The 16,819-nt window shown below is 35.6% G+C and overlaps 1 protein-coding gene across 2 annotated transcripts in view; it reads left to right on the top strand.

Annotated features, from left to right (window-relative positions):
* The window catches only part of enpp1 (ectonucleotide pyrophosphatase/phosphodiesterase 1), a 77,484-nt gene that overhangs the window by 32,489 nt on the left and 28,176 nt on the right, over window positions 1-16,819 (top strand). For both annotated transcript variants that reach the window (XM_081379484.1, XM_081379485.1), the window contains exons 6-13: window positions 628-725; window positions 2,787-2,866; window positions 3,141-3,260; window positions 7,695-7,804; window positions 8,155-8,220; window positions 8,464-8,536; window positions 8,863-8,971; window positions 14,913-15,044. In XM_081379484.1, coding sequence (XP_081235610.1) covers window positions 628-725; window positions 2,787-2,866; window positions 3,141-3,260; window positions 7,695-7,804; window positions 8,155-8,220; window positions 8,464-8,536; window positions 8,863-8,971; window positions 14,913-15,044 — 788 coding nt within the window. The remainder of the gene's footprint in view (window positions 1-627; window positions 726-2,786; window positions 2,867-3,140; window positions 3,261-7,694; window positions 7,805-8,154; window positions 8,221-8,463; window positions 8,537-8,862; window positions 8,972-14,912; window positions 15,045-16,819) is intronic.

Raw genomic sequence — 16,819 nt, forward strand, 5'->3', positions numbered from 1 at the left:
GGTCTAGTGGGGAGCCATAATAATTAAAAAAATATAAAAGTAATATTCAGGAAAATTGTTGTTTTTGCAGTGGGCTTGTATATTTCGTGGCATTTCCTTTCATATTATAACTTATTTTATTATAGTTTGAAATTGAGTAGTCTCACAAAAAATGTAGCTAATGTTTTATGCATTATTCTCTTTTTATAAAGGCACAATCTTCTTTTCAGTTTTGAAGGATATGGTTAAGGATGGCTGATGGGTCTTTTAGGAGTTGTTTGGAAGTGGAACGGCATGCTAATGTAACTCTATAGTGTTGCTTTACATAAGATATGACAAAAACAAATTGTTAGATTTTAATATAACCAAAGGCGCAAAATCCCTGTCTATTAAATCACTCATCCTAAACCAGTTTGTCCAAAACTTGTTTTTTACTGTAGAGCTTTTTTCAGCAATTTCAAAGCATGTTGGTTGTTGGGTTTGGCGTTTTGGGTGTGACACCAACATCTGCTCTTCTCTGGGTGAAACTGTGCTCATGTTTCCTATTGCTATTTTTACTTATGCATGGGCACTTCTACTTAAAGAGGAAGCTATTTTTTTCCTGGGTATGACAAGCATTTGAAAAAAGCATTTCATCTTTTTCTTTAGGTTTTCGAAACCGCCGCTGCTGCTGGTGTCTCTGGACGGATTCAGGGCAGGATACATGAAAGCATACAGCAGCCTGCTTCCTGTCATCAGCAAACTCAGTATGTCACATTAACTCAAAGTTTGACCCCGGCTACAGTCGTGCTCAAATGTTGACATACAGCTTGCAGAATCTGCTAAATGTTTATTATTAAAACAAAATAAGAAGGATCATACAAAATGCATGTTATTTTTTTAGTACTGTCCTGATTAAGATATTTTACAAACATTTTTTTTTCTTTCTTTTACATATAGTCCACAAGAGAAAAGAATAGCTGAATTTATGAAAAATTATATACCATTCAAAAGTTTACTCACCCTTGATTCTTAATTCTGTGTCGTTACCTGGATGATTTAAAAAAATTAGCACAGGCGAAGCACTGCTACTTGGGCGCAGAGATATCACGCCCAAGTAGCAGTGCTTCGTCTGTGCTTCCCCCTAATATAGTCCTTAATATATAAGTCAATATCTGCCTAGGAAATCGCCTAGTATTAATCTGCATAACTATTTGTACTTGTTGTGAATACGCAGGCCACAAGAAGTAATTAGGTGGGTTTTTAAAAATTTTATATCACTTTTACTCAGGACATGCTAGCTGGCAACAAAGGATTCCATTCATTATGCTAAGCTAAGCTAGCGCCGACCCTGTCAAACTAAAACAATGCATGCACTGAGACAAAAATGCATTTGCCCACCTATCTAAATGTAGGAAAGAAAGTGAATAAGCCCTATTTCAAAAAACGGTGGAGTGTTCATTTAAGAAAATGATTCATTCATGATTCAATGTTCTTAAGAAAATGATTCATTCATGATTCAATGTTCTTAAGAAAATGATTCACTCATGATTCAATGTTATTAAAAAAAAAAATTCCCGAAAATTCGTCAGTTTTCCAGGATCTCTTGCATATTTGAACCCTTTTGAACCAGCAGTGACTATATGATTTTGAGCTCCATATTTTCAGAACTTTTGAACAGGATAAAGATGTCCAAATTTTCTGCCCTTCGGAAGCCACAGAAGATACTTATATCTCTCCCAAAAGACAGATTAAGCACAATTTACTTTGATCATCAAATGCATAAAGTTTTCACCCCCTGGCTCTTAATGCCTTGTGTGTTTCATGTGAATTTTTGAACAGGGTATTTATTTTCATAAATTCAAAAAAAATTTGTCTTGTGAAACATCTTTTGTGTAAAATATCTTAATCAGGACAGTACTAAATAAAAAATAACATGCATTTTGTATGATCCTTCTTATTTTGCTAAAATAATTAACATTTTGCTGATTCTGCAAGGTGTCCGTCAACTTTTGAGCACGACTGTATATTAAGTCTCTCATATATGTTAGGAGCATGTACTGAACATTGTGGTAATACAAACGTTTACTTATATTAATCCAAAATTTCGGCTAAAATTAGTGAATTGGTCTATTAAAAGCAACAGAAACATGTCTTCACAAAGTCAAGACAGATATTGTGATACTGTGCTGTGGTTAATCTAAACCAGTGGTTCTCAACTCGTTTTGACTCCAAGGACCCCCATTGTCCAAAACAACAGTCAAGTCCCCATGTAGACTATCTGTAACAACAGAGTTTGTTGTTACAGATAGTCTACATGGGGACTTGACTGTTGTTTACAATATTTTTGTATATATTTTCCAAAACTAGGAGCATCCATAGATTCAAATACTGTAAGTGATAATAAATAAATAATGACTAATCTAAACTAAACTAAAAAAATTAAATAAAGTTTAAGAATTCCAGACATTTTAAGAGCTAAATGTTTTTCTTTTTACTATTGAATTTATTTAAATTTTCCAGTCATTCATGATCTACTAGATAAAAGATTAAGGGTAAGTATTTAAAAAAATAAGTGTTGTTTACTCACAATCTCTACTTTTCCAGGTGTAGAAAGCACTTTAAAAATTAGGCTACCTCATACAGTATATCCAGATTTGCCATCTTTTTGGTCTCATTTTAAATAATTGTAAGTCATCTTGAAACCCCTTTGGAAGTTTGCTAAAGGCCCCTAGTGGCCCCCAACCCCCTGGTTGATAACCACTGGTTTATATTAACTAGTACACCAGCTCCAGTGGTTGAGGTATTGCCATGTTTTGTTTCCTCAGAGACATGTGGAACCTCCACGCCATATATGCGACCTGCTTATCCCACCAAGACCTTCCCAAACCATTACACTATAGTGACAGTAAGTGACAGGTAGAAATTAATCCACAATTGCTCATAAAGAACTACATATGCATCAAAAAGTAATGACAGTTGTTATTGCTTTCTATAGTAGATAGTTTATGTTTGATTTGAATCCCTTTCTATTTACATCAATGAGGGTAAGACTATCAAATTTCTAAGTTAATGTTAGTTCCATTGGTTGCTTACAGACCAGACAAGTTCATTTTCTTTGCTCATCCTGATTTCTAATGTGTGAAATAAGGCTTTTTTAATAAAGCGTTTTTCGTTTGCAGGGTCTATATCCAGAATCACATGGAATTGTGGACAATAAGATGTATGATGTCACTCGTAATGCCTCTTTCAGTTTGAAAGTCGATGAGAAATTCAACCCCTCGTGGTACCTGGGTGAACCAGTGAGTATATGCACACAGATTAAACTAAAAAAATCAATATGCACGAATTTATCTCTATACATGAACCTGGATATATTTTATATCCAACATTATCTGCATACAGTGCTTGGGTAGTTGTAACAAGGTATAATGGTGTGGGAAGAAGGAGGCGGGAACCGGCGAACACTTAAACATTTTAATAACCAAATAAACAAATACAAAAATGAAAGTAACAGCCAGCAGCCCCTCACGGACGACTGCTGGCAACACACAAAACAGAAACAACACATCCAAATAAAAATCAGGCCTGTCCTCTCTCGCTCTTCAGTGTCGTCGCTCCTCCTTTATGCCTCCGCTCCTCCGTGAGAGATGCGAGACCGGTGCGTCTCACAGGTGTGGCTCATCATAATCACGCCACCGGCCTCGCGCCGTCCTCCCACGGCCCTCGACCTCATCCTGCTCACCACAGTAGTAACTTATTATATGTAATCTGGATTATGTAATGTACTTAATTAATTAGTAATTAAATTATTAACCCATGGTTTCACAGACAAGGTTTAAGTCTAGTCTCAGACTACCTGCATATCACGTAAAGCGATATATATTCTGTATCTCAACTCTCAACTGCCTGATTTTTTTATTTCGACACAAAATGTAACTCTATTATCGGTCAGCTCTTTAAAGTTGTCCAATACATACAGTATACCCGTGTAGCGCGATATATAAAATATAAAATTAAAGGGGCATTTCACCCATTTGAACATTGCTTTTTATTTAAAGTGGGTCATATATGTAGTCGAAATGTAAAAGAAATTTTGAATTTGGTGCCTTTGTGACCGAGAAAAGACAAAAAATAACTTCAGGACGCATTTGTATGAAAGACAACAACTCCCACAATGCACCACATTGCACAGCTCCGCAAGCCACTCCCACTAATCCAGAAAGCGCATATCTGCCTATAAGAGAAATCACTCTTCCGTCTACAAGTCTAGCTACCACCAGAGCTTGAAATTAATTTCGCATTCACACAAAATGTCTAGTTAGTTGGCGAACTCATTAGTGTATTACTCCTCGTTTGTATTTCTTTCGAAAAGGTGAATTATTGCATGGTACCTGGATGTTCAGTCAGAACATATGCGGTGCGAAACTAGGAAACTTGTTCACAACACAAACGTCCGTGTCCTCGTCTGATTCAGAGATTTCGTCCAGGAGAAATTGTCATCGTTGAAATTCTTTGCCGCAGACGGACTCTATCTCTGTGTTCATAGCGGTTCGTAGCTGCATAGTGAGATCACCGGCGCCACCGGTCCGCCCTAACCCGAGCCAGTCCGGGCTCCTCGTCCGCGGCAGGCAGGTCTTCTGCCTCGGCTGCTCTTCGCTATAATGCGGCTTGTAAAGGTAGCCACAAACACCTGATTCAAGCATCAGACTTCCGAAATCCTCTTCCTCTAGTCTATATCATATTGAGCACTCTCCTCCGCTATTGTCATAACTTTACATCTGTCTCCACAGCGCCTGTTAGCTTAGCTTCAAACAAGATGGAGGATATTGCTTTCAGTTTCAGAGCGTAAAGTCCCACCCACTGATCTGTAATAGGTCTGTAGCGTGAGCGGGTCCCGCCCCCTGGGAGAGATGAGGAACTAGTGCTTGTAGTCTCAACAGAAATCCCCCCCACTTACACTTCCTCCTACAATGACGCAAAATGACGATTTTTGCGTCATTGTAGGAGGAAGTGTAAGAGGTAAATAACAGATTTCTCCCATCTCAGGGGAAAATGAGAGAGTGTTGCACGACCATTCAATAGTATGACTGGGTTTCTAACAATGCAAAGCTTAATGCAAATGGGTGAAGTGTCCCTTTAAGAATATAAAACAACTAGGCTACTTGTTTGCTTGCATCATTGCAAAATGTAAAATATTATTACCCAGCTCTAATCTGCTAAATGCAACTGTATTAAGATTATTATTAAATGCAAAGATATTAAGAAGATATTATAAACATTGAAAACATGATTTTCTGTAAAGCTGCTTTGAAACAGTGCATTGTGAAAAGCACTTTACAAATATATTTGACGACTTGAATTTGAATTACATATTTGAGATGACCCTATTTATATAGATTATTTAAGGAAATTTCTTGTGGGAACCTTTAAACTGAATTTAGATGTCAGTGTCTTTTTTTTTTTTTTTTTTTTTGAAGGTTCCGAATAAGTAATAACTGATTTGCTGGGATTTCATGGTTAAATGTGGTCATGTATCAAAAATATTTATTTTTCAAAAAAAAACAAAAAAAAAACAACAACAACAAAAAAAACAAAAATAGAAAAATTATTTATTATAAAGACTAATTGATCAATATATTTTCTTTAGACAAAAGCAAGAATGTTACTTAATGTAGGTCAATATAATAATTGTTTGGATATTTACAACTTAATTTCACCATAAACAAAAGCTAAATTAGCTATAATATGAAAGTAACTAAAAAAAAAATGTTTTAGTGAATGTTTAATTTACTTTACATACTATAAATGATGACAACTTCAGAAGGCCTTAAAGTTTATTGTGATGTCTTTTTAAATATTCATATTTCTCATGTACAAAAAAGCAAAAATGCTAAGCAAAAATAGTATTTAATCAAAACTGTTAAATATTATTAACTAGTACACCAAACCCAATAGAAAATAAGCCGTTCAGTTTTGGATATGTCGCAATTTGGCTCGGACTGTGACCATCATAATTCTTCAATAGCACATCCTTTTAAATTCTTGTTTCACGACTCATAACTGAGCCTCGGTATGCACTGCTTGAAGAGTCCTGATGTTCTTTTGGATCACATTTTTTTTTTTTGTCAAGATATAGAGTGGAACTTCCTTCAAGCTCTTGAGGCAGAGATTGTCCAAATGATCCTGTATCAGTGTGGGAAGTGGAAAGTCACACCCATCCTCTGTTACCTCCCTCATCATCATCATTATCTTTAGAGTTCACCAAGATAGCTGTTTGAGGGAAATGAAGGGTGGTGCACAGATGTGCAAGCAGACATGAAGCAAATGGTCAAAAAAACATCCTGGTTGGTGCCGGCCAGTGCTTCTAAACTTCCTTTAACTCTGCACTGGGAACACTTGCCCGTGTTATTCGTTTTGGTGCTCGACTTTCAGCTACGCGCCTTTGTTTTGCCCCGTCCATGGTGCTGAAATGTGTGCAGTGTGAGGGGTTCTACTAGATAGAAGATCTAGAGATTTGCTTGAGAAAAGTGGCAGATGTTGCCATTTGAGACTAAATAACTAACGGTCTCTAATGTTCACATTCAGTGGTAGCCTGTGTAACCTTAAACTGGGCTACAATACATCTTATATATTGCCTTGTACAGTAATTACAGAGATGGCATTGTGGTTTCTGACTGAAGGCGTGCATGCTTGAATCTTTTGTGCTTCTTCATGACTTCATGAGTATTTCACTGTAGGAGCAACTAGGGATGTGCCGAAGCCTAAATCCGAATTGTCGGTTACATTATGTCAGTACATCATGATTTCACTTATCACATGAAGAGATGACTGAAGAGTTGGATTCTGAGCGTCATTGACAAATATCTTATCTTGTAAAATGTGTTGCCAGTAGTGGCGTTCTCTATACGTGTGATTGCGAATTCGGAAAGATAAAGTAAAAAGCGAGCGCGCATTAAAAAAGTGATTTCAATACTCAGCATATTGATAGCATCTCCCTGATGGCCACAAATTATATGTAATATACTTACCTGACTATATAACTGCAAGAGAATGCAAAAGCATTGAAATTGATTTTTTTCATATTTTTGTTCCGTCACCATGTCTCTTTAGGGCCTCCATAGAATGTGTCGTTTCCTTTCCGAACAGTATTCGGCTTCGGACACATCCCTAGTAGGCGACCATTTTTAGTTTTTACTTTTGTTCTTCCAAAGGAACTGTGAATGAATGAAGCTGGATTTCCAGTTCCTTAACTAAGACTAAAACCATAAAAACATTTTCATTACTTGAAATAATATAAACATTAACTGAAAGAAAATTTGATAGAAATTAAATCAAATATAAAAAATCTTGTACTAATTTTTTAAATATCACTAAAATTAAATAAACTAAGACTAAAAACTCAAACTTAATAAAAATACATAGACATATTTTTAAAAAGAATTAAAATGACACACACAAAAAAAAAATTACTAAAGATTTTATTGTTATATATTTTTTATTTCATTTTAGTTCAAGTTTATTCAAAATATTAACACAATCTATATCACTGATATTAAAAAAACACTGCCTCAACATGAATCAAGTTCATTTAAAAAGCAGAGTTGCGGAAATTTTGACTGAGGTTCTCTCGTCTTGCTTTGCTTGCAGGTGTTTTTTCTTTTCTTTTTTTTCTATCTTTTCATCTTCATCTTTTGTCAGCACTCTCATTCAGTTTTTCCTGTGATTGTTTTTAGGTTTGGCTAACAGCCATGAGAAACAAACTAAAAACGGCAACTTTCTTCTGGCCTGGATCCGATGTGAAAGTCAATGGAAAATATCCAAATTTCTGGGAGAAGTATGACAGGTGGATATTTACAATACAACATTGTTTTAACATTGCTATTAACTGTATTCTAACATTTTAAAAGCACAACACATTAGAGTTGTGAGGACTGACTGTAATTCACAACAAAATCTAGCTTTTGAAACCTTTAAAGAAGGTTACACAGTGTAATACATTCATTACACTCCATGTAAACTTCTGCTGAACTCAATAGAAGATATCAGGGTTTTTAGTAACAACCATCAATAGTCAGAAAGATCAGATGATTTAAATAACGGGCATCAATATATTAACTATAACTATAAATATATTAATAGCTGTTCTGAACACTCCTAGAGCAAAGATATACTGTTGTTGTTGTTTTTTTAAAGGAAAATTCCCTTTGAAAAGAGGATGCACAAAATCTTTGAATGGTTGCATTTACCTGAAGGAGAAAGGTAATGCTATTTATTTCCATTACCTTTTGGTTATTTTGTTTTAGGCCTACTGGTTTAGTTTGTTCTGCCTAGACTGGAAAAGCATGCAATCCTTACCATAAAGAGCTATTTCTGCCTTACTTAACCTTTTGTTGATATAAACTTATGTATTTGGGTGATGTAAAATAATAATTTTTACTTAAATAAAATCAGTTAATTTAGATGTCATTTGTAGTTTTGTTCAGTGTATATACTCTGTTTTAGGCCAGATTTTTACACCTTATACTTCGAAGAGCCTGATGCTGCGGGTCATCGATATGGACCGATGAGTAGCCAGGTACACTGAAGACAAACCACATGTGCAAAAAATTGATGAACTTCAATTTCTTCCATTTATTTTGGGGGCAAATGTCTGATTTAGGATATGAAACTGTAAATGAACACAGTCATTGTTACTTTTTTTGTTGATAAATTGTATGCGATACTAGAGAATTTGCAATGATTGATATAACTATCAATGTTTTTCTCTCATGACTGCAAAGAAAAAACATAAAAGCCAGCATTTTATGTCGTTTGGTGTTAGCGCTCTTAAATACTGTACATAATCAGTATGCTGGTGCTGAGTGTTTTCAATCAAAATTGTGATTGATTTTTGTGTTTCAGGTAATTGAGGCTTTGCTGAATGTTGACAGACTTATTGGGATGTTGATGGAGGGCCTCAAGGAAAGACAGTTGGACAAATGTGTGAACCTGGTTCTGGTGTCTGACCACGGTAAGTACTGTGATGGTTTATTGTGTTTATCATGCATAAATTGCATTTTGTGTGTGTTTGTAAATGAAAAAACAGTTATGATAATAGTTAGATCACTGACTGTAATTTGTGAGCAAATTTAGCCATCTGGTAACACTTTATTGTGATGATCCCCTCAAGTAATGTCGCACCTACATGCCAACTAACGCTTATTATAGAGTTAAGGGGCTTTCACACCGGAGGAACATTTACATAGTTCCTATAACTATTGGCAGAAGTAAGTACTTTTTGGCATGTTCATACCAGAGGAACTGGGAATGAGTTTACTTAAAGGAACTCCTTTTGGGGGGACTAAATTAGCTCCTACTTCAGAGAAGGGTCTAAACCAGCACAACCTGAACTGCCAGTGACTTAAGTGTAGGCTGATTGACCGAACATATGCCATACGAAACAGCTAGTGATGTAGTACTCGAGTCCGGTCTCGAGACCGATTTCTGCTTTCTCGGACTCGACTTGGACTTGATCCTTCAAAGACTCGGTCTTGACTCGGTCTCGACCCTTCAAAGACTCGGTCTTGACTCGGACTCGGCATAGGCGGTCTCGTCCCCATCACTAGTCGACTAGAATACATACCACTAGAAAATTTTTATTTCCTCTGCATGTCCTAACTATGATTAAAAAAGTCAGGGTGGGCTTAACATGTTGATGACAGAGCAGCACTGTTGAAGCAGTTTAGAAAAATAGGCAGAAGATGATGCATGTGGTAGGGATTTTTTTAATGATAGTAAAAGCATAGTCCATATTAAGACGTTAAGACTGCTCCTCTAAACAATTCCCAATCTAGCTTAGTCTGTAGGCCTAACTGTTGATTATTAACTGGGGTGATATTAAATCATGAATATGAAAACTGACATGTTTTTATGGTCTTGGTCTCGACTCCTAAAGACTCTGTCTCGACTCGGACTTGCTTCCTCAAAGACTCGGTCTTGACTCAGACTCGACTGAATTTGAAAACCAACGGACTCGGTCTCGACTCGGACTCGAGCCTTCAAAGACTCGGTCTTGACTCTGACTCAGCATAGGCGGTCTCGTCTCCATCACTAGAAACAGCACCCACCATTTTTAAAAAGCCATGTAAATACACAGTTTTCATATATTTACGCCACAAAACTAACATAAACATACAGAAAGCTAATGTTAACAGCATTTTCCTGTCGCCTTTGTCTGCGGCGTTGTGTTCTATAGCACTGCAAGTTGTCGTAGAAGATTTTGTCTCTCAGCCCTCCTTTTTGCTCTTTAAATTTCATAACTTGTACATCTACATTCCATCTCTGATATCACGAAACCCACGACACAACAAAAACACAAATCCAATCATGATGTCCTTTATCCTCTAGTTGTTGACGTTGTTGAATGCCGCACTTTGACTTCAGCTGAACAACAGCCGAAATGTGGAACAACAGCCAAAAAGCATAATTTCCTTGTTACTTGGTCAACAGAATGTCTAAAATGGACCATCAAAATAGCCGTAGCTTCCGCGTCTATTTATAATGTAGGGGGCAGGACTAGATTCTAGAGAGCATTTGATTGGACAGAAAATCTGATGAGAAGCTGAAGTGCAACATGTCATGTCAAGTCAAGTCACCTTTATTTATATAGTGCTTTTTACAATACAGATTGTTTCAAAGCAGCTTTACAGTGATAACAGGAAAATAATGCAACAAAGTTTGTTTCTTGAAGAAAATAACGTCATAGTCTAGCTTAAGTTAGTTCAGTGAGGGTTCATTTTTGTTGTAAAAAAGTTATAAATTTAGGTCATTTATGGGCCATTCTACAGAATTGGTTACATTTTTTTTTTTTCACAAATTTTGTATGTATGCAAATTGTATAATATCCAAGGTACACATTTCTAGTAATTGTGCTGTTAATTATCATATTGTATTTTCAGAAAGTTTTGGAATATTTTTCCTCTCCCCAAATTTGTCACTACCGAAAAACAAAAATAAATTATTTCATAAGAAGGCTTATATTGGCCTATTAATATTTTGTTTACATCAACCTTGTAAATATATTTTTGCTATTTAAAAAATAAAAAGTTTTCACAGGTAAATCAATATCAATTACAATTTTAACAATATTTCAAGTGTAATTTATAAGATTTGTTGTATTTTGAATCCAATCTTTCTTTATAAAAGGCATTAAGTTAATCATACTGATTTCAAAGTTAAGGATTGTTTGAATTTATTAGTTTGAATATACATTGAACCAAACACTATAATAACATCTTAGTTGATAATTCTATATACTTTATTTTAGACAAAACATGCATGTTTCGGGTCGTGATGGCACATTTTCTGTAGTGACCGTAATGTTTTGGTAGTGTTGTAAAGTTTTTCTTTCTTCAAAGCAGAGACCAGGAGACAGTTGGGATCGCGTTCAACTGAAGTTATTCTTTATTGAGAACTCCTCTGTACGCGGCTGTAGAAACTTCCAACATGATCTAACTAAAACATTATACATAGTAGCTATATACATTCCAAGGGGGAGGGATTAAATAGAGGCGGGAACTCTGAATAAAGCATGCAAATGAAGTGGGAACACACCCTACTCTGAGTCCAATTGAATCAGCATAACTATTCACATGCTGATACTAGCCAGGAACTCCAATTCCAAGAGCCATCCCAGAGCCATTAAAGACAAAAGGTGAAAGTCAATCAACCTAACGATTCAACGTCTGGGCTCCGAAAGGTGAGAATCAAGTGATCTGACTTATTTAAAACACAATAGAGAAAACAGGTCTGGCAAGAAAAGTGATTCTTTGCTGGAGACTATGGAGTCTCCAGCAAATCACCTGAAATCAGTCTACTAAACTTTATCAGTTTATATACTATTGCAGTGGAAAAACTAAATTAAACATTTAATAAAATATGTAATCCAACAGTAGCGACCACATCACATTACAGAATTTTAACTCGCATACTAAAACACTAGTAAAACATACTAAGATACTAATGATTTGCATAACTGTACTAAAATTGTGTTTATTTCCCCCAAATAAATGATTATGTGTTCCCTTTTGTCACTACCAAAACAATGATGAAATGTTTCGGTAGTGACAATTTTAGATACTTTTGAGCCTAACTCAAAGATGCTAATCTGCACATGGTTAACTAGCTCAGTTCTGAAAAGTTGTACACACACACAAACTAAATTTTATTGAATAACAATCAAAAAACCATGATGTCACAACCGAAACTTCACCACGTTTTGGTAGTGACTGTTTCGGTAGTGAGCCTACTTTTGAGCCTAGTTCAAAGATGATAACCAGGTTATCTAGCACAGTTCTGAACTTATGGAATAACACCCAAAAAAGTTTGCTTAATTGCAGGAAAAAAGGAGTTTGGTAGTGACGTTCCCTAAAGTTACAGAGAGATTTTCAGACTTTTGAACACATTTCCCTCCACATGATGGTACCTATCTACAATGAAAGAGAGGCTATGAGAGAGAGAGAAGGACACAGGAATATTTCCTAATTAAAAATGTAGGGGTGTGGTTAAAATATCAGTCTCCGCCAATTGACGATTTAAAAATAAAATATATATATATTTTTTTTTTTACTTCACTTTTTAAAAGAAATCAAAATGCTATTTTTAAAAACAACAATGAAAAAAATAATTTCAAGATCATTTTCACAAGTTGAAATTTAGGGGTTAGGGTTCGGGACAGCCCCCTCCCAATTAAAAGTACCCAATAAATTATGATTTATATATATTAAGCTTACTGATATTTTAAATATTCTGGGATTCAATAGATAATAGAAGGATCTTTGTAAACATCTAAAATTTGAATACTTAATTTTTTTTAAATGTGTTTTTTGTTTGTGCGAAAAATGCTAGGAAGACTATTCCAAAGTTTAAGTGCTAAATAGGAAACGGATCTAATGCCAGCAGTCGATTTTGATATTCTAGGTATTAACAACTGGACAGAATTTTGAGATCGCAATAGACGTGAAGGACTATAATGCGTTAAGAACTCGCTCAAGTACTGGGGAGCTAAACCATTTAGTGCTTTGTAAGTAATCAGCAATATTTTAAAATGTATACGATGTTTAATAGGGAGCCAATGCAGTGTTGACAGAACAGGGCAAATATGGTCATACTTCCTGGTTCTAGTACGAACTCTGGCTGCTGCATTTTTGAACCAACTGGACTTTGTAGAGACCCAGTAGAGCATTACAATAATCTAGCCTTGAGGTCATGAACACATGAACTAACTGTTCCGCATTTTTCATTGAAAGCATATGTCGTTATGCTATACTAATGCTTACTAATGCTAAAATAGATACATTTTTAAGATGGAAGAATGTAGTTTTACAGATGCTAGAAACCTGGCTTTCAAATGAAAGATTGGTATCAAAGGGCACACCCAGGTCCCTAACCGACGACAAAGACTTGACAGAGCAGCCATCAAGTGTTAGACAGTATTCTAGGTTAGTACGTGCAGAGGTTTTTTGCCCAATAATTAGAAACACTTTTTTTTTTTTTTTTTTTTCAGAATTAAGTAGTAGGAAATTACTAGTCATACAAATTTTTATATCAGCTATGCATTCTGCTAATTTTGTACATTGGTAAGTTTCTTCGGGGCGTGAAGAAATATAGAGCTGAGTATCATCAGCATAACAGTGAAAACTAATCCCATGCTTCCTAATGATATCTCCTAATGGTAGCATGTACAGAGTGAACAGCAACGGTCCTAGTACTGAGCCTTGTGGTACGCCATACTGAACTTGTGATCGATGAGACATCTCTTCATTTACTGCTACAAACTGATAACGGTCAGATAAGTATGATTTAAACCATGCTAATGCAATTCCACTAATGCCAACATAATTTTCGAGTCATTCAAAAGAATGTTGTGGTCAATAGTGTCAAATGCAGCACTAAGATCCAGTAACACTAACAGAGAGATACAACCGGATGATGAGAGATACAAGCACACGATCGGATGATAAGAGCAAATCATTTGTAACTCTAATGAGAGCAGTCTCAGTACTTTGATACTGAGAACTATGACATCAAAATCATTGAGACATATTGGCCGAAGTGAGAGACTGTAAGTTTTGAATGCATCTATTTTGTCATTATCATTGTTTTGGAGCACACTAGCTTAAAGATAACAGTAAGACCTACACAATTATACTAAAAGTATAAATTTTGATTTCATGGTAACTTTATCTAAAATTAAATTGCAAACAGAAAAAAAATAAAGCTAATTCAAAATATTAATAAAAAATATAATAGTATCTCAATGATGCTAAAATATCACTGGTTCCCACTTAACTGGGTGGGCACAGAAGTTCATTAGCACAGCAGTGACATCTGTTTGACGTGTGTCTCCATTTGAGATAGGGACAAATTAAAGGCGTGTGGGATTGCACATGTGTCTCCTGCCCTTCAAGTACGCCATGAGGCTTGCTAGCATACTAATTTTGACTCTTGTGTTTTTAATTTTCTGTGCCGCTCTGCCTTTGTGGTTGGAGTGATTGTGAATGCATACTGAGCTTGTATATTTTGATGTGCTGCACTTCAGATGCATCACTGATGTTTAATTAGTACTCGCTCAAGAATATTATGAGAGAAGTGGAGGTTTTACTGTAAGCCTTTACTGTCAGTGAATTATATGCTTCCTTTGACACAATAATGAGAGAAACAAGAGTTGAATGTTATAATACGGGAACACATTAAGTTTGGCAAATTTTTTATGTCAATAAACTTATATCCCATAACTTAACTCACTGTATTTACTCACACTTTCTTTTTGTGAAAGAAAGAATTCATACTTGTTTGCCTTGACCTGGGGGTGAATGAATCATGAATTCATGAACAAAATTAAATGTGCAACCTGTGAAATAGAAGTTAATTTCGGATGATTCTGTCCTTCTCTGTGTCTATAAAACATGCAGGGATGGAAGAAGCGTCATGTAAGAAAGCTGCATACGTCTCCGATTATCTGGATAACACTGATGACATCACTGTCATCCAGGGCCCTGCGGCGAGAGTCCGGCCCAGACGTTTGCCTGATGAGTTCTTCTCCTGTAAGCAGATAGATTTGTCATAGATTTATCACATCCTTGCTGTTTGAGTGTTTCTTCAACTAATCACTTTGTTTCAGCAGTTGATTATAAATTTTTAATTTCATCTTGCAGGTTTGCCGTATAAAGGTCACAATATAACTTTAAAATGGCTTTTTCATTATTTTTTGCTAGTTTTCATATTCCACATGTAGACTATTTCTTTATACCATTAATATAAAACATACAATTCTTCATATATAACATTAATGAGACAGAAAAACTATGATAATCTAAATACAACGTTATATAATCATAAATAACTTATTTAACATTATATAATTTTATATAAAATGTTTTTCATTTTTTATACAATTTGCGACTGAACCACAGTTGTGGTGTAATTTTCACTGTGACCAACAATTTTGTCCCTAATAAAGTTTTAGCATTTTTTAACACTATACTGTATAAGTTAGTGTTGTTTACCAGTGTCAGTAAAGAATCTGCAATGAAATATGTAAAAACAATGTAGAAAAAATAAATAAATAAAACAATTGTTTTATAGAAATTAAAAACAAAAACAACAATCAGCAAGAATGCATTAAATTGATCAGATGCGACAGTAAAAAATAAAAATTAATACAATTTTCAAATGAAAGCAGTTTTTTTTAACTTTTCATTAAAGAATCCTGAAAAAATATACATCACATTTTCCACAACAATTATTTAAAGGGGAGGTTAAATGCTATTTCATGCATACTGAGTTTTTTACACTGTTAAAGAGTTGGATTCCCATGCTAAACATGGACAAAGTTTCAAAAATTAAGTTGTACGTTTGAAGGAGTATTTTTGTTCCAAAAATACTCCTTCCGGTTTGTCACAAGTTTCGGAAAGTTTTTTTTCGAGTATGGGCATGTGTGAAGTCAGATGTGGCGGAATTTCCTTATATGGGTCCTAAGGGCACTTCTCACGGAAGGTCTCGGGCGCGCGCGCACTCGTAGACCAGAGAGAGAAGAGAGCGAAAGCAGTACCTCATCAAAGCGCTCTGCTCGGCTTTTGGGAAGTCAATGTCACCAAAGAAGTGGGCTTTTGTTTGCCAGGGCAAGACAACCCTGCACAGATTCCCAAAGAACCCGTTGTTAAGGGACCAGTGGATGGAGTTTGTTTTTTCTGAGCATTAACGGAGTTGTGCAAGACTGTTTGTTCCCTGCATTTTGACAATGATTGTTTTATAAACAAAGCCCAAATCGACGGATTTGCAGATCGTCTAATGCTTAAGGATCGAGCAGTCACAATGATAAAGGTTCACGGTCGTGCGCTATGGTTGGAACCGGGCGGTGAGTAAAACTGCTTCAAATGTCTCTGTGTGTTGTTGTTAGCTCGGCGCGTTAGCACAGCTTTAGCCTCGCCCACACGGCCCGCCTCCAGCCGCTCGTTTTTTTCCGGAAAGACTCGGTACAGCCTATCTTTCTTTTATAAATATAATAAAACTAAAGACTTGAGATATATCCTAAAGATATGAAGGATGCAATACTACTCTATAGGTACTCAAGATTAACAGGAGATTGAGTGAAAATGAGCATTTCACCCCCCCCCCTTTAACAGAACATCTGTTTTCAACATCGGTGGTAATAATAATAAATGTTTCTTGAGCAGAATATTAGAATAATTTTTGAAAGATCATGTCACACTGAAGACGGGCGTAATGATGCTGAAAATTGAACTTTGCATCATAGGAATAAATTAAATTTTAAAATATGTTCAAATAGAAAAGTTATTTTAAATTGTTATAATATTTC

This window comes from Scardinius erythrophthalmus, assembly GCF_964197995.2.
Source record: "Scardinius erythrophthalmus genome assembly, chromosome: 11".
NCBI lineage: Eukaryota > Metazoa > Chordata > Actinopteri > Cypriniformes > Leuciscidae > Scardinius > Scardinius erythrophthalmus.